This window comes from Rhinoderma darwinii, chromosome 12, assembly GCF_050947455.1.
Source record: "Rhinoderma darwinii isolate aRhiDar2 chromosome 12, aRhiDar2.hap1, whole genome shotgun sequence".
NCBI classification, from domain to species: domain Eukaryota; kingdom Metazoa; phylum Chordata; class Amphibia; order Anura; family Rhinodermatidae; genus Rhinoderma; species Rhinoderma darwinii.
In genome coordinates this window covers 30,123,655-30,149,308 of record NC_134698.1, presented here as the reverse complement: position 1 = coordinate 30,149,308, position 25,654 = coordinate 30,123,655, and the positions used below count along the sequence as shown (strand labels likewise).

Here is a 25,654-nt window from a genome sequence, read left to right as displayed (position 1 = left end):
CAAAGGATAAAGGAGGAAAGAGCACCCCAACATTTGTAAAGCAATTTCTCCCGAGTATGGCAATACCCCACATGTGGTCATAAATGCTTTTTCATTAGAAAGTTATTAACCCTTTCCGGACTGATCCATTTTTGCTTTTTCTTTTTAGCTTTTCCCTCCCCGCTTTCCAAGAGCCATAACCTTTTTATTTTTCCGTCAATAGAGGGGTGTGAGTGCTTGTTTTTTGCGGGAGGAGCTGTAGTTTTTATTGGTACCATTTTTTGGTATATACAACTTTTTGAGCACTTCTTATTAAATTTTTTGGTAGAGCCAAGGTGACCAAAAAACAGCGATTTTGCAGTTTCAATTTCTTTATTTTTCATGGCGTTCACCGTGCAAGTTAAATAATGGTATATTGTAATAGTTTGTACTTTTACAGACACAGCGATACCAATTTTGTGTATTTTTTTTATTGTTTTACATTACTTTAGAGAAAAAAAATTGAAAGGGTTCTTTTTTTGGACTTTAAATATTTATTTAATTTTTTGCACTAATAATAATTTACTTTTCTATTTACCCCTTTTTTTTTACTCCCCCTAGGGGGCTTGAACCAGCAATCAGTAGATAGCTGGTACAATACACTGCAATACTAATGTATTGCAGTATATTGTCATTTATACAGGCTTCTGTAACAGCACGATCGCTGTTCCCGTCCGTTAATCCCGGGTGTCAGCTGCAATACACAGCTGACACCCACAGCGTATGGCGCGGGCTTTGCGCGTCAGCTCGCTCCATACAATCACCACCCACACCATGACATGCTATTAAGTCATGGTTCGCGAAGGGGTTAATGCGCAGCGGATGGTGCAAAGTGAAAATTTCAATTTTCCACTGATATGCCATTTTAGTGCTCTGTGGGCTTGAAAAACAAGTGGTTTGTATATCAAGTGGAGTTCCAAAAACCGGATTGACTTACTGTGTTGTGTGTGACAAAGTGGGGGGCCATTGTATGTGATATATGTATTGATTGCTTGCTTGCTAAAAAGTTTGCAAAAGTGACATAATTTAAAACCATTTTTTCTTTGCAGCTTACTTCCTGCTGAGCAGCTGACTAGGGGGAGGGGTTAGCTGGTCCCAGGTTGTATAAATTAGGCCTCAGTACTCTGTAGAGGCTGCTCTGTGGGCTTGAAAAACAAGTGGTTTGTATATCAAGTGGAGTGCCAAAAACCGGAGTTAAAAAGTGAAGTTAAAGCCCCAGTAAGTACTCTTCTATTCTTTTTGCATTAACAACTGTTCGCTGTTTTTTTTTTGTAACAGGGATAATGGCCAGCAAGATTGGAGGTTTTCTTCAGTGCACAGTTTGCCATATGTATGCACGACTGGAGCTGGAGTTCCAGGGTGAATACCTCTGTGTCAGATGTGAGCATGTTGTTCACCTGGAAGCTCACATTAGAGATCTGGAGGAGCAAAATGCAACACTGAGGGCGATAGACAATCTTGAGCGAAGCATGCTGCTCACGGAGCATGCAGTTAGTGGGTTAGAACTGGAGGGTGAAGACATGGGTGAGCAGGATCAGGTAAGTAGCTGGGTTAATGTAGTTAGGGGCAGTAGAAAGGGGTCAAAGAAAAGGAAGGCCGATCCGGTTTCTGACATTCCAAGCAAAATTGACAAGTTGGGTGATGATGCGAGGGTGTCGGTCTCAGAAATGGCAGCCCTAGTGGATACTGATCTCCCTAACAGCCGGGAGAACAGCCCAGCTAGTAGTTGGCGGGATGGTAATGCAGGTAAGCCAAGGCAATTGATAGTCGTAGGGGATTCTATAATCAGGAAGACGGATAGAATAATTTGTCGCCAAGACCACCTCAACCGAATGGTTTGCGGTCTCCCTGGTGCCAGGGTTCGGCATGTGGTGGAACGGGTGGACAAATTGCTGGGAGGGGCTGGTGATGATCCAGCTGTCGTGGTCCATGTCGGTACCAACGACAGAATAAATGGTAGGTGGAGGAGCCTTAAGAATAATTTTAAAGAACTAGGCTACAAGCTGAAGGGAAGGACCTCCAACATTGTATTCTCAGGAATACTGCCTGTGCCATGCACATCACAGGAAATACAGCGGGAGCTCAGGGAGTTAAATGCATGGCTTAAGTCTTGGTGTAGAGGAGAAGGATTTGTGTTCCTAGAGCACTGGGCTGACTTTTCATTGGGGTACAAACTGTATTCTGCAGATGATTTGCACCTAAACGGAAGGGGGTCCGCTGTGCTGGGGGAGAGAATTCTAGCTGGGGTGGTGGAGTATTTAAACTAGGGCTGAGGATGTAGAAAAAAAAGGGGTAGCCATATTAGAGAGGGGTCAGACTATATTGGTGGGGGGAGAAACAGAATGTGGGGAGAGGACTAGACAACAGGATAAGGAGATCCTTTTGTTACAGAACAGCAGTGTAAATAAAAATGCCCAAATAATGTCAAATCACATTTCTGATAATAAAAGTGAAAAACTGAAAGGCAAGTTAAAGTGTATGTTCACAAATGCCAGAAGTCTAGCAAGCAAAATGGGGGAGCTGGAGGCCTTGGTACTGGAAGAAAATATAGATATAGTTGGTGTTGCTGAAACATGGCTGGACTCTTCACATGACTGGGCTGTAAATCTACAGGGTTTTACACTGTTTCGGAAAGACAGGACAAATAGGAAAGGTGGTGGTGTATGACTGTATGTGAGAAATGATATGAAGGCAAGTGTGAAAGAGACAATAGTGGGTGAAGATTGTGAGGAGGTTGAAACCTTGTGGGTGGAATTACAAAAAGAGGTAAACACTGAAAAAATTACTTTTGGTGTAATCTATAGACCCCCCAATATAACTGAGGAGATGGAGGGTCAGCTATATAAACAGATGGAGCGGGCTGCACAGGCGGGTACTGTAGTGATAATGGGAGATTTTAATTTCCGGGATATTAATTGGTGTCATGGTTCGGCTTCAACTGCAAAGGGGAGACATTTCCTCAACCTGTTGCAGGAAAATTTTATGGGCCAGTTTGTGGAAGACCCAACTAGAGGTGAAGCTCTGTTGGATCTGGTCATTTCTAATAATGCAGAGCTTGTTGGGAACGTCAATGTTTGTGAAAACCTCGGTAACAGTGATCACAATATAGTTACATTTTACCTATACTGTAAAAAACAAACGCAGACTGGGAGGTCAAAAACATTTAATTTTAAGAAAGCCAATTTCCCCAGGTTGAAGGCTGCAATTCAGGATATAGACTTGGAAGAACTAATGTCAAATAATGGGACAAATGATAAATGGGAGATTTTCAAATCTACTTTGGGTTATTATAGTGCAAAATTTATTCCTATAGGTAACAAGTATAAACGACTAAAATTAAATCCCACATGGCTTACACCTTCTGTGAAAGGGGCAATACATGACAAAAAAAGGGCATTTAAAAAATACAAATCTGAGGGTACATCTGCAGCCTTTGTAAAATACAAAATGAAAGGCAGGTGGCCAAGGATAGTAAAACAAATCCCAAAAAATTCTTCAAGTATATAAATGCTAAAAAGCCAAGGTCTGAACATGTAGGACCCCTAGATAGTGGTAATGGGGAGTTGGTCACAGGGGATTAAGAGAAGGCATAGTTACTAAATGGGTTCTTTAGCTCTGTATATACAACAGAAGAAAGAGCAGCCGATGTAGCCGATGCCAGTGCTGTTAATACATCAGTTGATATAATGAATTGGATGAATGTAGATATGGTCCAAGCTAAATTAAATAAAATAAATGTGCACAAGGCCCCGGGACCAGATGGGATACACCCTAGAGTTCTTAAGGAGCTTAGTTCAGTTATTTCCGTCCCCCTTTTCATAATATTCAGAGAATCTCTAGTGACTGGTATAGTGCCAAGGGACTGGCGCAGGGCAAACGTGGTGCCTATTTTCAAAAAGGGCTCTAGGTCTTCCCCGGGTAATTATAGACCAGTAAGCTTAACATCCATCGTGGGGAAAATGTTTGATGGGCTGTTGAGGGACTATATACAAGATTATGTGACAATAAATAGTATTATAAGTGACAGCCAGCACGGTTTTACTAAGGACAGAAGTTGTCACACTAACCTAATCTGTTTTTATGAAGTGGTGAGCAGAAGCCTAGACAGAGGGGCCGCTGTGGATTTAGTGTTTTTGGACTTTGCAAAGGCATTTGACACTGTCCCTCATAGACGTCTAATGGGTAAATTAAGGACTATAGGTTTAGAAAATATAGTTTGTAATTGGATTGAGAATTGGCTCAAGGACCGAATCCAGAGAGTTGTGGTCAATGATTCCTACTCTGAATGGTCCCCGGTTATAAGTGGTGTACCCCAGGGTTCAGTGCTGGGACCACTATTATTCAACTTATTTATTAATGATATAGAGGTTGGGATTAATAGCACTATTTCTATTTTTGCAGATGACACCAAGCTATGTAATATAGTTCAGTCTATGGAAGATGTTCATGAATTGCAAGCGGATTTAACCCCTTAAGGACGCAGCCTAGTTTTGGCCTTAAGGCTCAGAGCCCATTTTTCAAATCTGACATATTTCACTTTATGTGGTAATAACGTCAGAATGCTTAAACCTACCCAAGCGATTCTGAGATTGTTTTCTCGTGACACATTGGGCTTCATATTCGTGGTAAAATTTGGTCGATATATTCAGTGTTTATTGGTGAAAAATTGCAAAATGTAGAGAAAATTTTGAAAAAATAGCATTTTTCAGAATTTAAATGCATCTGCTTGTAAAACAGACGGTTATACCATCCAAAATAGTTACTAGTTCACATTTCCCATATGTCTACTTTAGATTGGCATCGTTTTTTGAACATTCTTTTATTTTTCTTGGACGTTACAAGGCTTAGAATATAAACAGCAATTTCTCATATTTTTAAGAAAATTTCAAAAGCCTTTTTTTTAAGGTACCTTTTCAGTTCTGAAGTGGCTTTGAGGGGCCTATGTATTAGAAACCCTGATAAAACACCCCATTTAAAAAACTAGACCCCTCAAAGTATTCAAAACAGCATTTAGAAAGTTTTTTAACCCTTCAGGCATTTCACAGGAATTAAAGCAAAGTGGAGGTGAAATTTGCAAATGTCATTTTTCTTGCTGAATTTCAATTTTATTCATTTTTTTTCTGTAACAAAGAAGGTTTTACCAGAGAAACACTACTAAATATGTATTGTCCAGATTCTGCAGTTTTTAGAAATGTCCCACATGTGGCTCTACTGCGCTCGTGGAATAAAACACAAGCCCTAGATTCAAAGAAGCACCTAGTGCATTTTGAGTCCTCTTTTTTATTAGAATATATTTTAGGCAGCATGCCAGGTTTGAAGAGGTGTTGAGGTGCCAAAACAGTAGGAATCCCCTAATAGTGACCCCATTTTGGAAACTACACCCCTCAAGGAATTCATTTATGGTTGTTGTTACCATTTTGACCACACAGTTTTTTCACAGCACGTATTTGAATTGGGCTGTGAAATGAAAAAATGTTAATTTTTTCCAATAAAATGTCATTTGTGATCAAAATGTCTTATTTTCGCAGGGAACAAAATACCCCATTTTGTTGCCCAATTTGTCCTTAGTGTGGCAATACCCCATTTGTGGTGATAAACTGCCGTTTGGGCTCATGGGAGGGCTCAGAAGGAAAGGAGCGCTATGTGTTTGTTGGAGTCCAGATTTTGCTGGATTGGTTTTCGGGTGCCATGTCGCATTTGCAGAGCCTCAGAGGTATCAAAGCAATGGAAACCCACCAGAAGTGACCCCATTTTGGAAACTACACCCCTCAAGGAATTCATTTATGGATAATGTGACCATTTAGACCCAATAGTTTCTTCACAGAACTTATTTGAATTGGGCTGGGAATGAAAAAAATATATATTTTTTCCAATAATATGTCATTTTAGCTCAAAAATTCTTATTTTCACAAGAAATAAAATACTCCATTTTGTTGCCCAATTTGTCCTGAGTGCGGCAATACCCCATTTGTGGTGATAAACTGCTGTTTGGGCCCATGGGAGGGCTCAAAAGCAAAGGAGCGCTATTTGTTCTTTGGAGTCCAGATTTTGCTGGATTGGTTTTCGGGTGCCATGTCACATTTGCAGAGCCCCAGAGGTATCAAAGCAATAGAAACCAACCACAAATGACCCCATTTTGGAAACTACACCCCTCAAGGAATTCATTTATGGGTGTTGTGACCATTTTGACCCCATAGTTTTTTCACAGAACTTATTTGAATTGGGCTGGGAATGAAAACAAAATTATTTTTTTCAAATAATATGTCGTTTTGGCTGAAAATTTCTTATTTTCACAAGAAACAAAATACCCAATTCTGTTGCGCAATTTGTTCTGAGTGCAGCAATACCCCATTTGTGGTGATAAACTGCCGTTTTGGCCCATGGGAGGGCTCAGAAGGAAAGGACCACCATTTGGCATACTGGGGATTTTCTAGTGCGAAGTCATGTATGCAGAAGCACCTGAGGTACCAGTACAGTTGAAACCCGCAAGAAGTGACCCCGTTTTAAAAACGACACCCTTAAGGCATTCATCTAGAGTTGTAGTGAGCATTTTGACCGGAGACCTACACCTCATAAACTGTAATGTGGGTTCTCCTGGGTACGGCAATACCCTACATGTGGCTGTTATCAGCTGCCTGGGCACACAGCAGGGCTCAGAGGGGAAAGACGAGGGGGGATAAGCTGTGCGGGGGGCGTCAGGGTAAGTAAAATTGGGGTAAATTATAAACCAAGGGATGTATGATACATTTTAAAATACTCTTTCATACAGAGCTCTGGTTATTCGGGACACGGGTCACATTGGTATATTGTGTCATCCCTTATAGCAGACTTTGCACCTCTTTTGACTTTTTCCCTTCTTGCCAGTTTGGGGAACTTCTCCTGGAAAGTGTTGCCGCCCTGGTACGATGCGTGTGGCCCCGCTTCCAGAAGTACTGGGTGCCCCCCCTTCTTGGTCCCTAAAGATTAGGTTCTTGATAATCACCTCTTGAAATTCCAGGAAAGTTCCCGTCTGGCCTGCACATCGACGTAGCACGTACGCATTGTACAAAGCCATCTGTATGATGTGCCCGGCCAGCTTCTTATACCACACCGCATGGCGCTGTAGGGCTTCAGGATTTGATCTGACAAGTCCATCCCTCCCATGTACCTATTGTAGTCCAGGATGCAGTCTGGTTTGGGGGTGGCCTTTCCTTCATATATCCTAAATTTGTAGGTATACCCTGATGCACTCTCGCAGCTTATACATCTTCACGCCATACCTTGCCTTCTTACCCGGCAGGTACTCGCGGAATTGAACCCTCCCTTTAAAATGCACCAGGGACTCATCAATAGAAATACACGTCTCGGGGGTGAATGCTCGGGAAAACCGGGCACTGAAACGGTCTAATAGGGGTCTCCGTTTATACAAACGGTCAAAACTGGGGTCACCTCGGGGTGGGCACGGCTCATTATCAGTATAATGTAAGAAGCGAAGTATTGCCTCATTTATTTATTATTTTAGGTTCCAGTTTAGTTCTGAAGTTGCTTTGAGGGGCCCATATATTAGAAACCCCTATCAAACACCCCATTTTACAAACTAGACCCCTCAAAGTATTCACAACAGCATTTAGAAAGTTTATGAACCCTTTAGGTGTTTCACAGAAATTTAGAGCAATGTAGGTGTGAAATTTACATTTTTTTTTGTCAGAAAATCCTCTTTATACCATTTTTTTTACAACACAAAAGGATTTATCAGAGAAACACAACTTAATACTTATTGCCCAGATTCTGCAGTTTAGAGAAATATCCCACATGTGGCCCTCGGGCGGTAATGGACTGAAGCGCCGGCCTCCGAAGCAAAGGAGCACCCAGTGGATTATGAGACCTCTTTTTTTATTAGGCACCATGTCCGGTTTGAAGAGGTCTTGTGGTGCCAAAACATTGGAAACCCCCCAAAAGTGACCCCATTTTGGACACTAAACCCCTTGAGGAATCCATTGCAGTTTTCTTGGGGCGCATGCGGCTTTTTGATCAGTTTTTATTCTATTTTTAGGTGGCGTGGTGACTAAAAAACAGCAATTCTACTATCGTTTTTTTATTCTATTTTTTTTACAGCGTTCACTGTGCTCTATAAATGACATATTCACTTTATTCTGCGGGGCGATACGATTATGGCGATACCAGATGTTTATAGGCTTATTTATGTCTTATGGCGTTTGCACAATAAAATAAGTTTTGTAAACAATCATTCACTTTTTGTGTTACCTTATTCTAAGTGCCATAACGTTTTTATTTTTCCATCAATAAAGCCGTGCGAGGACTTACTTTTTGCGTAACGAACTGTAATTTCCATCAGTACCATTTTTAGGTACATGCGACTTTTTGATCTCTTTTTATTCCATTTTTTGCGAGGTGAAGTGACCAAACAATTGTGATTCTGGGACGGTTTATTATTATTTTCTTTTACGGCGTTCACCGCGCGGGATAAATAATAAAATAATTTTGTAGTTCAGGCCGTTACGGATGTGGCGATACCAATTATGTATAGTTTATTTGTTTGTTTATATATTTTTATTAATAATAAAGGACTGATAAGGTAAAAGGGGGGATTTTTACTTTTAATATTTTTAAATCTTTTATTTTCTTATTTTGGCACATCTTTTTTTAACTTTTTTTTAACTTTTTTACTTTGTCCCACTAGGGGACTTAAGGGCAGGAGGTCCTGATCGCTATTCTAATACACTGTACTACATGCGTAGTGCAGTGTATTAGAACTGTCAGCTACTCACTGACAGCAAGCATAGTGGGTCCTGACGTTGTCAGGACCCACTAGGCTTCCGTCTATGGCATAGCCGGACACCATTGTTTGGGCACTACCAACCTGGGGGCTGTGTGGCACTCCCTACCAGTCGGCTGTGAGGCACTCCCTACCAGGGGTCTGTGCGGCACTCTCTAACAGGGGGGCTGTGCGGTACTCCCTACCAGGGGGGCTGTGCGGCACTCCCTACCAGGGGGGCTGTGCGGCACTCCATAGCAGGGGGGCTGTGCGGCACTCCATAGCAGGGGGGCTGTGCGGCACTCCATAGCAGGGGGGCTGTGCGGCACTCCATAGCAGGGGGCTGTGCGGCACTCCATAGCAGGCGGCTGTGTGGCACTCCCTACACGGAGCTGTGTGGCGCAATCTACAGGGGGCTGTGTGGCGCAATCTACAGGGGGCTGTGTGGCGCAATCTACAGGGGGCTGTGTGGCGCACTCTACAGGGGGCTGTGTGGCGCACTCTACAGGGGGCTGTCTGGCGCTATCTACAAGGGGCTGTCTGGCGCTATCTACAAGGGGGCTGTCTGGCGCTACCTACAAGGGGGCTGTCTGGCGCTACCTACAAGGGGGCTGTCTGGCACTACCTACAAGGGGGCTGTCTGGCGCTACCTACAAGGGGGCTGTGTGGCGCTACCTACAAGGGGGCTGTGTGGCGCTACCTACAAGGGGGCTGTGTGGCGCTACCTACAAGGGGGCTGTCTAGCGCTACCTACAAGGGGGCTGTCTGGTGCTACCTACAAGGGGGCTGTCTGGTGCTACCTACAAGGGGCTGTGTGGTGCTACCCACAAGGGGGCTATGTGGCGCTACTCACAAGGTGCTGTGTGGCGATACCTACAAGGGGCTGTGTGGCGCTACCTACGGGGGAATCTGTGAGTGGGGGGCTGATGGTAATTTTACTGTGAGTGGGGGGCTGATCGTCTTCAAGTGGTTTCCGCCGCTGACCTCCAATTGAAATTAATAGGAGGCAGAAAATACCTGCGGCGCCCGTTTGGAGTTTTTTTTCCTGTGTCTTTTGCATTCGCTTCAACAGCTTAAGAAAAAACAAAAAAAAGGGTCACACAACGCTGTTAGTTGCTGAAGAAATTTTGAGGCAGATTTTTTTTGCCTTACAAAAAACGTGTGTGGACATACCCTACGAGTGTAGTGCTTGTTCTTAGCCATTTTCTGTCTTTCTCAAAACAATTTTTGACAGGGGGGCCCTGAGGAAATTTTATTTTTTCAGTGCTGCCTTGAGATCCGAAAAGGTTTGGAAACTCTGTACTAGGCTACAGGATCCCATCATGGAGCAGCTCAGTTTGTCATGGGAACGGGGCCTAGGTGAGTACAATTTTTGTTTTTGTTTGGGGCCACTGTCTACAAGGGGGAGGTGGGGGACTGTATGGCACTGTCTACAAGGGGGAGGTGGGGGGCTGTATGGCACGATCTACAAAAAGGCGGTGGGGGATTATGGCAGCCTATAGGGAGGCTATATGGCAAAATCTACAGGGGGGCACTATACTGTGTGGGGGCCACTAAGCGGACATTATACTATGTAGGGGTACTACAGGGGGCATAATACTGTGGGCACAATTAGAGGACAAAATACTGTGTCCTTGAAGGGGTTGTAATATATTATTAAATATTATTATTATACTGTATGGGGTCACTAAAGGTGCATTATAATTTTTTTATGGGGCATTTTTTTTTTTAATGATGGGGTGGGGCGCCGAAAGATCAATTCGCACAGGGCGCCACCTATCCTAGGGCCGGCCCTGAGTCTGCACATTTTGCATCGCCATATTCTGAGAGCCAGAACTTCTGAGAGCCACCGGAGATGTGTGAGGGCTTATTCTTTGCGGAACAATCTGTAGTTTTTATTGGTACCATTTTGGGGTACATGCGATTTTTTTTGATCACTTTTTCTTACATTTTTTGGCAAGCAAGTTGACCAAAAACCATCAATTCTGACAATGTTTTTTATGGTTTTTTTTTTACAGGATTGACACTGGGCTATAAATGACCATTTTACTTTATTCAGCGGATCGGTACGATTACGGCGATACCATATGTATATAGTTTTTTTATGTTTTGCAGCGTTTGCGCAATAAAATCACTTTTTTATAAAATAATAAATTTTTTGTGTCCCCATATTCTGAGAGAGATATCTTTTTTTTTTTCCAGTCAAAAAAGCTGTGTAAGGCGCTTGTTTTTTGCGGGACGTGTTGTAGTTCTTATTGGTACTATTTTCGGGTACATGCGACTTTTTGATCACTTTTTATTGTATATTTTGAGAGTGGTGACCAAAAAATGTCGATTCTAGAATTTGGGAAAACCTGCAATGGAAAATCTAAAAAAATGCAGCATAAAGTGACATGCTGCGGATTTAAATTCTGCACCGCATGTCAATTTATTAACGTTTACTGTGTTTTTTTTCCGCAGCGTGGGCATGAGATTTAAAAAATCTCATTCACTTTGCTGCTACTGTAAATGCTGCGGAATTTCCTCACAGAATACCATTTATGCTACGTGGGAACCCGACCGTAGCCATGTGCACGGCCCGTGATTGTGGCACGGACGGCCGCGGAGTGCCCGCAATTCATGGATCGTGCAAACATTGATTTCAATGACGATCTTTTTGCGGTCCGGGATTCTGGCCAATGAACGGGCAGCACACGGTCCCATGAAATTCAATGGGATTTGTGCCCTTGTTTTAAGGGACCGTGTGAAGGGCCCATGAAATAATAGGAAATGTCCTATCTTTGTCTGTTTTGAAGGATCCCTCAAGTGAAAACGGGTCCCGCAAGGGTGCGACTTGGATGTGAAAAACAGCCATTTTCACATTCGAGTTTACACTCATCCATCTGAATAAGCCCTCATGTCTGAGCTTCAGGTGTCTGCACGGCAAACATCACAGGAGTGTGAGTACAACGCTAATCCCGCTCTTTTAAACCAGCCTCCAACGTTTCAAGGGTCACAGGACCACAAATAGAGGTAAGAAATCTGAATACAATTCTTTAGGCAAACTTTATTCAGAGAAGACCACACTGCTCGTCGCCATACAAGGATTCACTGTGAAGGGGAAAAAAAAACGACACACAAGCGCCAGCAGTACTGCAGTATTTATGAGGTACAAATGAGCCTGTAGCGCACGGGTAGCGCCCCGCGCATTCCTCCCCAGTGACCAGGTGGGGGAGCTCTAGTGCTTGACGCCTACTCCAGCGTCTTACCGCCCGCATTAATAGAGCGTTAGAAGTTGTACCGTCCATGTGGGGAGGTTGTATCGAGGTACAGTCAGGATTTGTAAACTTACCATCCTCGTTGTAAGCAGCAGATCAGTGCGGTCTGATCAACTCCAGGTAATGATACATGGAATAGACCGGGAAGGCGGGAGAAGTGCTAGGCTGGTGTAAGGTGCAGGCAGGGCAGCAGCGAGGAGCCCAGACATCACTACATAGAGGCAGAATTTGGACAGCGCTTATGTAAACCTCTGTTCACTCCATGTTCCTCTCAGATTTGGGCTAAATTCGGCAGGGGTATTTGAAGCCCCAGAAATCTGTAATTGTACGCCTATGTCTGCCACTGACTACCGTTCACCCATTTGTTTATTCGTCATCGCAGGGCTTAAAGAGGCTCTGTCACCAGATTTTGCAACCCCTATCTGCTATTGCAGCAGATAGGCACCGCAATGTAGATAAGAGTAACGTTTTTATTTTTAAAAAACGAGCATTTTTGGCCAAGTTATGACCATTTTTGTATTTATGCAAATGAGGCTTGCAAAAGTACAACTGGGCGTGTTGAAAAGTAAAAGTACAACTGGGCGTGTATTATGTGCGTACATCGGGGCGTGTTTACTACTTTTACGAGCTGGGCGTTGTGTATAGAAGTATCATCCACTTCTCTTCACAACGCCCAGCTTCTGGCAGTGCAGACACAGCGTGTTCTCCAGAGATCACGCTGTGACGTCACTCACAGGTCCTGCATCGTGTCAGGACACATCGGCACCAGAGGCTACAGATGATTCTGCAGCAGCATCGGCGTTTGCAGGTAAGTCGATGTAGCTACTTACCTGCAAATGCTGATGCTGCTGCAGAATCATCTGTAGCCTCTGGTGCCGACACGATGCAGGACCTGTGAGTGACGTCACAGATCTGCACTGCCAGAAGCTGGGCGTTGTGAAGAGAAGTGGATGACACTTCTATACACAACGCCCAGCTAGTAAAAGTAGTAAACACGCCCCGATGTACGCACATAATACACGCCCAGTTGTACTTTTACTTTTCAACACGCCCACTTGGACTTTTGCAAGCCTCATTTGCATAAATACGAAAATGGTCATAACTTGGCCAAAAATGCTCGTTTTTTAAAAATAAAAACGTTACTGTAATCTACATTGCAGCGCCTATCTGCTGCAATAGCAGATAGGGGTTGCAAAATCTGGTGACAGAGCCTCTTTAAGAGGTGCACAAAGATGGCGGACCTGGGGGCCTTCATTAGACCCCCCAGACAGCCATAGCAACCATCGCCCCCCCCCCGCGATTGCATTGCAGGGGCTGCGATGAGCTGTTAGAGGGGGTCGCCCCCCTCTTTCTAACGATTTAAATGCTGCGGTCGCTTTTGACCGCAGCATTAAACGAGCGGGAGCAAACGGCCCGTGAGCCCGTTCCATACTTCCCTTACCTGACTTTGGCATATGGATATGTCAAATATCAGGAAGGGGTTAAAGAGGCTCTGTCTCCACATTATAAGTGGCCTATCATGTACATAATGTGATCGGCGCTGTAATGTAGATTACACCAGTGTTTTTTTATATAGAAAAACGATCATTTTTGATGGAGTTATGACCTATATTAGCTTTATGCTAATGAGTTTCTTAATGGACAACTGGGCGTGTTTTACTTTTGACCAAGTGGGCGTTGTACAGAGGAGTTTATTACGCTGACCAATCAGTGTCATACACTTCTCTCCATTCATGTACTCAGCACATAGCGATCTTACTAGATCACTATGTGCAGGCACACGCACACACGTTACTGAAGTGTCCTGACAGTGAATAGACATCACTACCAGCCAGGACGTGATGTCTATTCAGAATCCTGACCCTTCGCTAACGTTTGTGTGTCATTTACAGCGCAGCACATCGAGATCACGTTGGGCTGTCATTTACAGCGTAATCTCGCTAGACTACGCTTGCTGTGCTGTAAATGACACACACACACGTTAGCAAAATGTCCTGGTTGGTAGTGATGTCTATTAACCCCTTCCCGACATTTGCCGTACATGTACGTCATGGAAAGTACTGACTTCCCGCATCTTGCCGTACATGTACGCCAAATGTTTGGGACCGGCTCAGAAGCTGAGCCGGTGCCATCATCACCGGATCTCAGCTGTATCTTACAGCTGACATCCGGCTGTAACGGCGGGGACCGAAATTAGCTTCGATCCCCGCCATTAACCCCTTAAGTGCAGCGCTCAAACGCGATCGCTGCACTTAAGGTGTTTGCAGCTCATCGGAACCCCAGTAATGAAATTGCCGGGGTTCCGGTGGCTGCAATGGCAACCGGAGGCCTAATACTGGCCTCCCGGTCTGCCTAGCACCGAAGCCGGTCAAGATCCGCCCGGCGGCGGAGCCTGATCGGCTTCCGTAGCTGCCGGCAAGATGGCGCCGGGTCAGGAGCTGATCCGGCATCATCAGCGGTGGAAGTCAGCTGTACTGTACAGCTGACATCCACCTGTAACGGCAGGAACCGGAGCTAGCTCCGATCCCTGCCATTAACCCCTTCGATGCAGCAATCGAAAGCGATTGCTGCATCGTAGCGGTTACTAGCAGATCGCCAGCCCTGACAGGCAATCGGGACTGGCGACTGCTGTTATGGCAACAGGAGACACAATGGTCTCCTGCTCTGCCATTACGGAAGCCGATTTAGGCCCCGCCGGGAGGCGAAGCCTAATCGGCTTGCTGTCAGTGAATGACTGACAGATCTAATACATTGCACTACATAGGTAGTGCAATGTATTAGAAAAAAAAAATCTGACCGTTGGAACTTCAAGTCCCCTAGTGGGACTTGAGAAAAAGTGTAAAAAAAGTATAAAAAAGTGCACAAAATAAAAGTTTGAAAACAGTAAAAGTTTCAAGTAATCAAATAAAACACAATCCCCCTTTTACTCTTATCAAGTTCTTTATTATTGAAAAATAATAATAAACCATATGTATTTGGTATTGCCACGACCGTAACGACCGGAGGTATCAAAATATTATATTATTTATTGCACGCGGTGAACAGCGTAAAAAAAACCGTAAAAAACGTTACCAGAGTTTCTGTTTTTTGGTCACTTTGCCCTACAAATATTAGAATAAAAAGTGATCAAAAAGTCGCACGTATCCAAAAATGGTACCTATAAAAACTATAGCTCGTCCCGCAAAAAACAAGCCCTCATACAGCTCCGTCGACAAAAAAATTAAAAAGTTATGGTTCTCACAACTTGGCGACAGAAAAAATACATTCTTTTTACAAAAGTAATTTTATTGTGCAAAAAGTTGTAAAACATGAAAAAGTTCTATAAATTAGGTATCGCCGGAATCGTACTGACCCGCAGAATAAAGTTAACATGTAATTTATAACGCATGGTGAACGCTGTATAAAAAAAAAACGAAAAAAGCTGTGCCAGAATTGCGTTTTTTTGTTTACCTGGCATCCCAAAAAATAGGATAAAAGGTGATCAAAAAGTCGCATGTCCCCCAAAATGGTACCAATAATAACTACAGCTCGTCCCGCAACAAACCAGCCCTCATACCGCTACATCTATGAAAAATAAAATTAGTTATGGCTCCAATAAGTCAGGAAATATGCAGTTGTGCCCGAGGGGAACATTTCTTCTGTTTGAAGAGGCGATTTTTCAAGGACCTAAAATTAGGGAACCAGGAAAGGGAGGGCCCAAACATATCCGCTGGAAGCGACGGTGCCCGTATTATACCAGGACAACACTTTCCCAGCAAAATTCCCCAAACTACAAAGGCGCGGAGTGTGGACCAAAAGGGGGATAATAAAGGACGCCATATATCAGTGCGACACCGGCCTGTGCAGAAAGGATTGCTTCACAGCGTAACACACATCTATGGATTATTTTATTGTTTTTTTTTACCCCGTTATTATACCACCTGACTATGCCCCTTATATACTCCGCCCGGCTTACATATGCCCTACATTATAAACGGAAACACCAGTAAGACTCCAAACAAAACTACTACCAAGCAAAATCCACGCTCCAAAAGCCAAATGGCATTTCCTCCCATCTGAACCCTACAGCGTCCCCAAACAGCAGTTTCCTTCCACATATATGGCACCGTCATACCCGGGAGAACCCTTTTAGCAATTTTTGGGGTGTGTGTCTCCAGTGGCATAAGCTGGGAACAACATATTTGCCACTGAATGGCATATCTAGGGAAAAATATAAATTTTTAATTTGCACCATCCACAGTGCATTCATTTATGGAAAAGATCTGTGGGGTGAAAATGCTCACTACACCCCTTAATAAATGCCTTGAGGGGTGCAGTTTCCATAGTGGGGGTCACTTCCCAGGGGTTTATTTTTATTATTTCACATCTGAGCCTCTGCAGTTGTGAACCAATACTTTGTAAATCGCCAAATTAGGCCTCAATTTTACATGGTACGCTTTCACTCCTGAGCCTGGTCGACTGTCCAGGCAAGAGATTAGGGCCACATGTAGGGTGTTTCTAAAACCAGGAAACCCAGCATAATAATTAGAGAGCTGTCTCGTTATGGTGGCACAAGCCGGGCACCACATATTGTCCTCATATCTGTGGAAAAAATCCCATTTTCACTCTGCAACATCGAGTTCACACTAATTTCTACAAAACACCTGCAGGGTTAACATGCTCACTACACCCGTAGGTAAATGCATTGAGGGGTGTAGTTTCCAAAATGGGGTCACTTCTGGGGGGTTTCCACTGTTTTGGGCCCACAGGCGCCCAGAAACCAATCCAGAAACATCTGCACTCCAAATGGCGGTCCTTTCCTTCTGAGCCCTGCCGTGTGCCCAAACAGCAGTTTATGACCACATATGGGGTATTGCCGTACTCGGTAGAAATTGCTTTACAAATGTTGGGTTCTATTTTTCCTTTATTTGTTGCGAAAATGAAAAAATTTGCGCTAAAGCTACGTCTTATTGAAGAAAAAGGATTGTTTTTATTTTCACTGCCCAATTCTAATAAATTCTATGAAACATCTGTGGGGTCAAAATGCTCACTACACCCCTAGATGAATTCCTCAAGAGGTGTAGTTTCCTAAATGGTGTCACTTTTTTGGCGTTTTCATTGTTTTTTCCCCTCAGGGGCTTTGCAAATGTGACATGGCCGCCGCAAACCATTCCTGCTCAATGTGATCTCCAAAAGCCAAATAGCGCTCTTTCCCTTCTAAGCCAAGCCGTGTCTCCAAACAGCCGTTTATTACCACATGTGGGGCATTGTTTTACTCGGGAGAAATAGCTTTACAAATTTTGTGGTGCTTTTTCTCCTTCAGTCCTTGTGGAAATGAGTAAAAATAAGCTAAACCTACATTTTCTTTGAAAAAATGTTGATTTTTATTTTCAGGGCCTACTTCCAATAATTTCTGCAAAAAACCTGTGGGGTCAAAGAGCTCACTATACCCCTAGATAATTTCCTCAATGGGTGTAGTCTCCAAAATGGGGTCACTTGTGGGGGGTTTCCACTGTTTTGTCTCCTCAGGGACTTCGTAAATGTGACATGGCCTCCGCAAACCATTCCTGCTAAACTTGAGCTCCAAAAGCCAAATAGCGCACTTTCCCTTCTCAGCCCTGCCGTGTCTCCAAACAACGGTTTATTACCACATGTGGGGCATTGTTTTACTCGGGAGAGATTGGTTTACAAATTTTACGGTGCTTTTTCTCCTTCAGTCCTTGTGGAAATGAGAAAAAATTAGCTAAACCTACATTTTCTTTGAAAAAATTTAGATTGTCATTTTCAGTGCCTATTTCCAATAATTTATGCAAAAAACCTGTTGGGTCAAAACGCTCACTATACCCCTAGATAATTTCCTCAATGGGTGTAGTTTCCAAAATGGGGTCACTTGTGGGGGGTTTCCACTGTTTTGTCTCCTCAGGGACTTCGTAAATGTGACCTGGCCTCCTCAAACCATTCCTGCTAAACTTGAGCTCCAAAAGCCAAATAGCGCTCTTTCCCTTCTCAGCCTCGCCGTGTCTCCAAACAACCGGTTATTACCACATGTGGGGTATTGTTTTACTCGGGAGAAATTGCTTTACAAATTTTACGGTGCTTTTTCTCCTTTAGTCTTTGTGAAAATGAGAAAAAAAATCGCTAAACCTACATTTTCTTTGAAGAAATGTTGATTTTAATTTTCACGGCCTACTTCTAATAATTTCTGTAAAAAAGCTGTGCAGTCAAAATGCTCACTGTACCCCTAGATAATTTCCTTGAGGTGTGTAGTTTCCCAGATGGGGTCACTTTTGGGGGATTTTGACTGTTTTGGCACCGCAAGAGCCCTTCAAACCTGACATGGTGCCTAAAATATATTCTAACAAAAATAAGGCCCCAAAATCCACCAGGTGCTCCTTTGCTTCTGAGGCCGATGCTTCAGTCCAGTAGCACGCTACGGCCACATGTGGGATATTTCCTAAAACTGCAGAAACTGGGCAACAAATATTGAGTTGCATTTGTCTGGTAAAACCTTCTGTGTTATAAAAAAAATTGTACTAAAAATTTATTTCTGCAAAAAAATATGAAATTTGTAAAATTCACCTCTACATTGCTTTAATTCCTGTGACATGTGTAAAGGGTTAAGACATTTTCTAAATGCTGTTTTGAATACTTTGAGGGGTGAAGTTTTTAAAATGGGGTGACTTTTTAGGGGTTTCTAATATATAAGGCCCTCAAAGCCACTTCACAACTGAACTGGCCCCTGTAAAAATGGCCTTTTGAAATTTTCTTGAAAATGTGAGAAATTGCTGCTAAAGTTCTAAGCCTTGTGAGGTCATTGAAAAATAAAAGGATGTTCAAAAAACGATGCCAATCTAAAGTAGACATATGGGTGATGTTAATTAGCAACAATTTTGGGTGGTATAACTGCCTGTCTTACAAGCAGATACATTTAAATTGAGAAAAATGCTAATTTTTGCAATTTTTCGCTAAATTTTGGTGTTTTTCACAATTAAATACTGAACATATCGAGCAAATTTTGCCAGTAACATAAAGTCCAATGTGTCACGAGAAAACAATCTCAGAATCGCTTGGATAGGTGAAAGCATTCCGGAGTTATTACCACATAAAGTGACACATGTCAGATTTGAAAAATGAGGCTCGGTCAGGAAGGTCAAAAGTGGCTAAAGAGGGAAGGGGTTAACTCAGGACACTTGAGTAACGTTAGTGTGTGTATGTGGTTGCACATAGTGATCTAATAAGATCACTATATGCCGTGTAAATGAATGGAGAGAAGTGTATGATGATGATTAGTCAAAAAGTAAAACGCCCAGTTGGGCATTAAGAAACTCATTAGCATAAAGCTAAAATAGTTCATAACTCCGTCAAAAATGATTGTTTTTCTAAATAAAAAACACTGCTGTAATCTACCTTACAACGCCGATCACATTATGTAGAAGATAGGCCACTTATAATGTGGTGACAGAGAATCTTTAAGTAAGTTACTTTTTTGTATTATTTTTTTTGCTGTATTTTTTTTTTCTTCCACAAGGTGGAAAGTATAAAAAATTAAATAATACTTTGACCCGTTTTCCTAGGTTGGCCACCAGGGGGAGCACTTCCCATAATTACAGCAAGGTGAAGCAGGCAGAGCAGCCTGACCTACCGCTGCTGTAAATGTGGGAGAAAATCTCACCCCCCTCCCCCTCCCTATTTTTGGCTATAAGCTAGGAAAAGGTTCTTCAAAATGCTAAGCTGTGTCCGGCTCCCATTTTGGGAGAGCTTTTAAAATGCAGCTGGCAGATATCTAGGACACACCAAATGGCTAAGAATGGTGGAAGTCAAGAGGGAAGCCACTGTGGTGAATGACTTTTCAGTTGATAGGTGTATTTGATGTGTTTTTTTTGGCACATTTTATGTGTCGAAAACCGCATAAAAAAGAGTGATTGTGCTTTTCATTTACATAAATGGTAAAGCACGCTGTTAGTACATACGTGTTTTTTTTAAAAACGCGTTGTGTACAGTCAATTCCTTTGCACGTAAAACATGCCAAATGTTCCCTTAGTCGATGGGAGTCCTAATTATGCATAAAAAAACTTGCAAAAGGCGCACACAAAATGCGTTAAAAAACACATGAAAAAAGCGTCAAACGCTTGATTAAACTTCCCATTTACATCAATGGGAAAACGAGCCGTTAGTTTTTCATGCAAGCGTTTTTAAAAAACCGTGTGGTGTAAAAAAGAAGTTGGATAAATTCTTTGGTGCATAAAATGCGCCAAATGTTCCCAGAGTCAGTGGGAGTCCTAACTGTGTGCCCAAAAACACGCAAAAAGCACACACAAAAACTGCAAATAAAAAAATACAAGGAAAAAAAGGAAGTGTGCATGGCTCCATGGAACTGAATGGGTGCTATCTGTTAAGAAAACGGACAGCACACTGAAGCATTTCACTGACATGTGCTTGAGGCCTAACTTTTTTGTAGGTTCCGCTGGACCTATTGGGCTACGTTGTAGATTTGGTGGACTACTGCGATGATCTACGGTATTTGTTTAAATAAAATGGTTAGTGAGGATTGTGTGGGGGAGTTTTTTATTTCAATAAAAATATTTTCTTATGTCTGTTTTTTTAATGCTTTAATAGCACCTGGATAATGTCAGTTGTCGATTTGACGGAGCTTACCAAGGTGGGGCTTACTCTTAGCCATTAAAAAGGCTGCAACTAACCCCCATTGTTACCCCGCTACCCACCGCCACCAGGGGTATCGGGAAGAGCTGGGTACGGTCCAGTACCTGACCATCTGTAGTGATGGTCGGGCACTGGGATGGCCGCAGGCTGATATTATTAAGCTGGGAAGGGCCAAAAACCGTGGCCCTTCCCACCCTTGTAATGCTAGGCTAGGCTGCTGCTGCTATGTTGTATCTGGCTGGTTATGAAAAATGGGGGGGGGGTCCCCACGTTGTTGTTTTTTTTTTTTGTTTTTTTTTTTAAATGATGGCATCCCCCCCCCCCCCCCCATTTCCATAACCAGCCAGATACAACATAGCAGCAGCAGCCGCCGCCTAGCATTACAAGGGTGGGAAGGGCCATGGTTTTTGGGCCTTACCAGCCTGCAGCCGCCCCAGTGCCTGACCATCACTACAGATGGTCGGGTACTGGATCATACCCAGCTCTTTCCGAAACCCCTGGTGGCGGTGGGTACTGGGGTAATAATGGGGGTTAGTGCTAGCCTTTTTACTGGCTAACACTAAGCTCCGCCATAATAATGGACGTTGTCAAACAGATAACTTCCATTATCCAGGCGGTAATAAAGTATTTAAAAAACACAGAGACATAAGAACATATTTTTATTAAAATAAAAACTCCTCCACACCATCCTCGCTAACCATTTTATAATAAAACAAAACAAAAAATAGTCCACCGGATCTACGATGTAGTCCAATAGGTCCAGCGGAACCTGCAAAACACAAAAAATAAAATAGTGCTCTCCGCTGATTCTTCAAAACAGCTGATAAGTGGCTATGAAGGATCAGCGGTGGCCGTGCATACTCTGCTGGACAAAAATAGGGCACAGGTCTGCTGCGCACACGCGCTACGCCGGCACAGGTCTGCTGCGCACACGTGCGCAAACCGCTCTACACACACCTGCAGTGCGGCCGGTCTTCAAAATGGCCCCGGCTTTCCCCCCTACAACCATCTTCTATGCTGGGTCGCTCTGAATATGCACAGGACATAACGAACGGGTCTCGTTCGTTATGCCCTGTAGCTGCCATATTCCATCTGTGTATGTGTCGTGAACTGACACACACAGATGAAAGAAAACATGGCAGACCCCAGTAAAGTAAGAAAGTGATAATAAAAAAAAAAACATTGTGTTTGAAAAAAAAAGTTAATATAATATTTTATTCAATTAAAACACATAAATTAAAGAGGCTCTGTCACCACATTGTAAGTGCCCTATCTCCTACATAATGTGATCGGCGCTGTAATGTAGATCACAGTGGTTTTTATCTAGCGAAAGATCAAGTTATGACCTATATTAGCTTTAGGGCAGATTCACACGAACGTTGCGTTTTTGCGCACGCAAACAACGCGGCGTTTTGCGAGCGCAAAAACCATTTGACAGCTGCGTGTGTCATGCGTGTCTGATGCGCGGCTGCGTGATTTTCGCGCAGCCGGCATCATAGAGATGAGGCTTGTCGATGCCCGTCACTGTCCAAGGTGCTGAAAGAGCTAAATCTTTCAGCACCCTCGACAGTGAATGCCGAACACAACAGCGAAAAACATGTAAAAAAAAAGATAAAGTTCCTACTTACCGAGAACTTCCCGGCCGTTGCCTTGGTGACGCGTCCATGGTGACGCGCCTCTCTTGACATCGGGCCCCACCTCCCTGGATGACGCGGCAGTCCAAGTGACCGCTGCAGCCTGTGATTGGCTGCAGCCTGTGCTTGGCCTGTGATTGGCTGGAGCTGTCACTTGAACTGAAGTGTCATCCCGGGAGGTCGGACTGCAGGAAGGAGACAGGAGTAATCGGTAAGTTAGAACTTCGTTTTTTTTTTTACAGGTTCATGTATTTTGGGATCACAAGTCACTGTCCATGGTGCTGAAACAGTTTAACTCTTTCAGCACCATGCACAGTGAATGTCTCCCGACGTCGCGGACCGGAAATTTTTTGGCCGGGTTCGGCCAAAACGAGTTTGGCCGAACCCGGTGAAGTTAGCTTCGGTTGTCGGGGTTCGCTCCTCGCAAAGACACTCAGTTTGGATGCTTGGAAACAGAAAAGCACGTGGTGCTTTTCTGTTTCCATTCATCCTTTTGACAGCTGTTGCGCAAACACGCAGTTCGCACGGAAGTGCTTCCGTGCGACATGCGTGGTTTTCACGCACCCATTGACTTCAATGGGTGCGTGATGCGTGAAATACGCAGAGTTATTGAACCTGTCGCGTATTTTGCGCAGCGAACAAACGCTGCGCAAAATACACGGACTGTGTGTACTGCCCCATAGACTTCTATAGGGCATTGCGTGCCGCGCGAAAACCACGCGCCCTACACGCTGCCAAATCACGCTCGTGTGAATCCCCCCTTATGCTAATAACTTTCTTAACCCCTTCCCTCTTTGGCCACTTTTGACCTTCCTGACAGAGCCTCATTTTTCAAATCTGACATGTTTCACTTTATGTGGTAATAACTCCGGAATGCTTTTACCTATCCAAGCGATTCTGAGATTGTTTTCTCGTGACACATTGGACTTTATGTTACTGGCAAAATTTGCCCGATACATTCAGTATTTAATTGTGAAAAACACCAAAATTTAGCGAAAAATTGCAAAAATTAGCATTTTTCTCAATTTAAATGTATCTGCTTGTAAGACAGGCAGTTATACCACACAAAAATGTTGCTAACTAACATCCCCCATATGTCTACTTTATATTGGCATCGTATTTTGATCATCATTTTATTTTTCTAGGACGTTACAAGGCTTAGAACTTTAGCAGCAATTTCTCACATTTTCAAGAAAATTTCAAAATGCTATTTTTACAGGGGCCAGTTCAGTTGTGAAGTGGCTTTGAGGTCCTTAGATATTAGAAACCCCCAATAAGTCACCCCATTTTAAAAACTGCACCCATCAAAGTATTCAAAACAGCATTTAGAAAGTTTCTTAACCCTTTAGACATTGCGCAGGAATTAAGGCAAAGTAGAGGTGAAATTTACAAAGTTCATTATTTTTTTCCAGAAATTCATTTTGAATCTATTTTTTGTACCACAGAATGTTTTACCCAAGAAATGCAACTCAATATTTATTGCCCAGGTTCTGCAGTTTTAGGAAATATCCCACATATGGCCCTAGTGTGCTAGTGGACTGAAACACCGGCGTCAGAAGCAAAGGAGCACCTGGTGGATTTTGGGCCTCCTTTTTATTAGAATATATTTTAGGCACCATATCTGCTTTGAACAGGTCTAGTGGAACTAAAACAGTGGAAACCCCCCAAAAGTGACCCCATTTTGGAAACTATACCCCTCGAGGAATTTATCTAGGGGTGTAGCAAGCATTTTGACCGGCCAGTTTTCTTGCACAAATTTTTGGAACTAGGTCATGAAAATGAAAATCAACATTTTTTCAAATAAAATGTAGGTTTAGCTAATTTTTTTTCATTTCCACAAGGACTAAAGGAGAAAAAGCACCATAAAATTTGTAAAGAAATTTCTCCCGAGTAAAACAATACCCCACATGTGGTAAACGGCTGTTTGGACACACAGCGAGGCTGAGAAGGGAAAGAGCGCCATTTGGCTTTTGGAACTCAAATTTAGCAGGAATGGTTTGCGGAGGCCATGTCGCATTTGCAAAGCTCCTGAGGGGACAAAACAGTGGAAACCCCCAACAAGTGACCCCATTTTGGAAACTACACCCCATGAGGAAATTATCTAGGGGTGTAGCAAGCATTTTGACCAGCCAGTTTTTTTTACAGAACTTATTGTAAGTAGGCCGTAAAAATGAAAATCTACATTTTTTCAAAGAAAATGTAGGTTTAGGTATTTTTTTTTTTTTCATTTCCACAAGGACTGAAGGAGAAAAAGCACCACAACATTTGTAAAGCAACTTCTCCCGAGTAAAGCAATACCCCACATGTGGTCACAAACATCTGTTTGGACACACGGTAGGGCTCAGAATGGAAGGAGCACCATTTGGATTTTGGAATGGTTTCTGGGTGTCATGTCATATTTGCTGAGCCCCTGTAGTACTAGTACAGTGGAAACACCCCAAAAGTGACTCCATTTGGGAAACTGCACCCCCTGAGGAATCATCTAGGGGTATAGTGAAAATTTTGATCCCAAAGGTTTTTTGCTGAATTAATTAGAATTAAGCCATGAAAATGAAAAATAATTTTTTTTTCCAACAAGATGTAGTTTTAGATACACATTTTTCATTTTTGCAAGGAATAGAGAAGAAAAAGCACCCCAACATTTGTAAAGTAATTTCTCCCGAGTACGGTAACACCCCATATGTGGTTATAATCAGCTGTTTACGTATATGGGAGCATTCAGAAGAAAAGGAGCGGTATTTATCTTTTGGAGCGTAGATTTTGCTGGAATGGTTTGCGGACGCAATGTTGCATTTGCAAAACCACTGATGTACCAAACAAAAGTGACCCCGTTTTAGAAACTACACCCCTAAAGGCATTTATCAAGGGATGTAGTGAGAATTTAGACTCCACAGGTGTTTTTCAGAAATGAATACGCAGTGGATTGTGCAAAGTGAAAATTGCAATTTCTCCACTGATCTGCCCATTCACCGCACAAGATGTTGTGCCCCTAGAGAATCTTACCCCATAAATTGTTAAGCGGGTTCTCCCGGGTATGGTAATGCCTTACTTGTGGCCATAAATTGCTGTTTGGGCACGCTGTAGGGCTAAGAAGGGAAAGACCGCCATTTTGAGCATGGATTTTGCTTGGTAGTTCTGTTTGGGGTTTTGCTGGTATTCAGTTTATAATGTGGGGGCATATGTAATCTGTGCGGAGTACATCAGGGGTATATGTAATCTGTGCGGAGTACATCAGGGCATAATAAGAGGGTATAATAATGGGGTAAATAATACAATTATCCATAGATGTGTGTTACGCTGTGAAGCGATCCGTTATGCACAGGCCGGTGTCACACTGATAAACGGTTTTC

At 43.1% G+C, this 25,654-nt stretch overlaps 1 protein-coding gene across 5 annotated transcripts in view; it reads left to right on the top strand.

Annotated features, from left to right (window-relative positions):
- The first annotated feature begins 11,586 nt into the window (after positions 1-11,586).
- The window catches only part of EXD1 (exonuclease 3'-5' domain containing 1), a 175,018-nt gene continuing 160,950 nt past the window's right edge, over positions 11,587-25,654 (top strand). For 2 of the 5 annotated variants that reach the window (XM_075844895.1, XM_075844890.1), the window contains exon 1: positions 11,823-11,921. In XM_075844895.1, the coding sequence (XP_075701010.1) occupies positions 11,917-11,921 (5 nt within the window). In that variant the 5' untranslated portion in view covers positions 11,823-11,916. Of the gene's footprint in view, positions 11,786-11,822; positions 11,922-11,956; positions 12,151-12,333; positions 12,356-25,654 lie in introns of those variants that run through there. The other 3 variants (XM_075844892.1, XM_075844891.1, XM_075844894.1) reach the window with 3 other exon arrangements.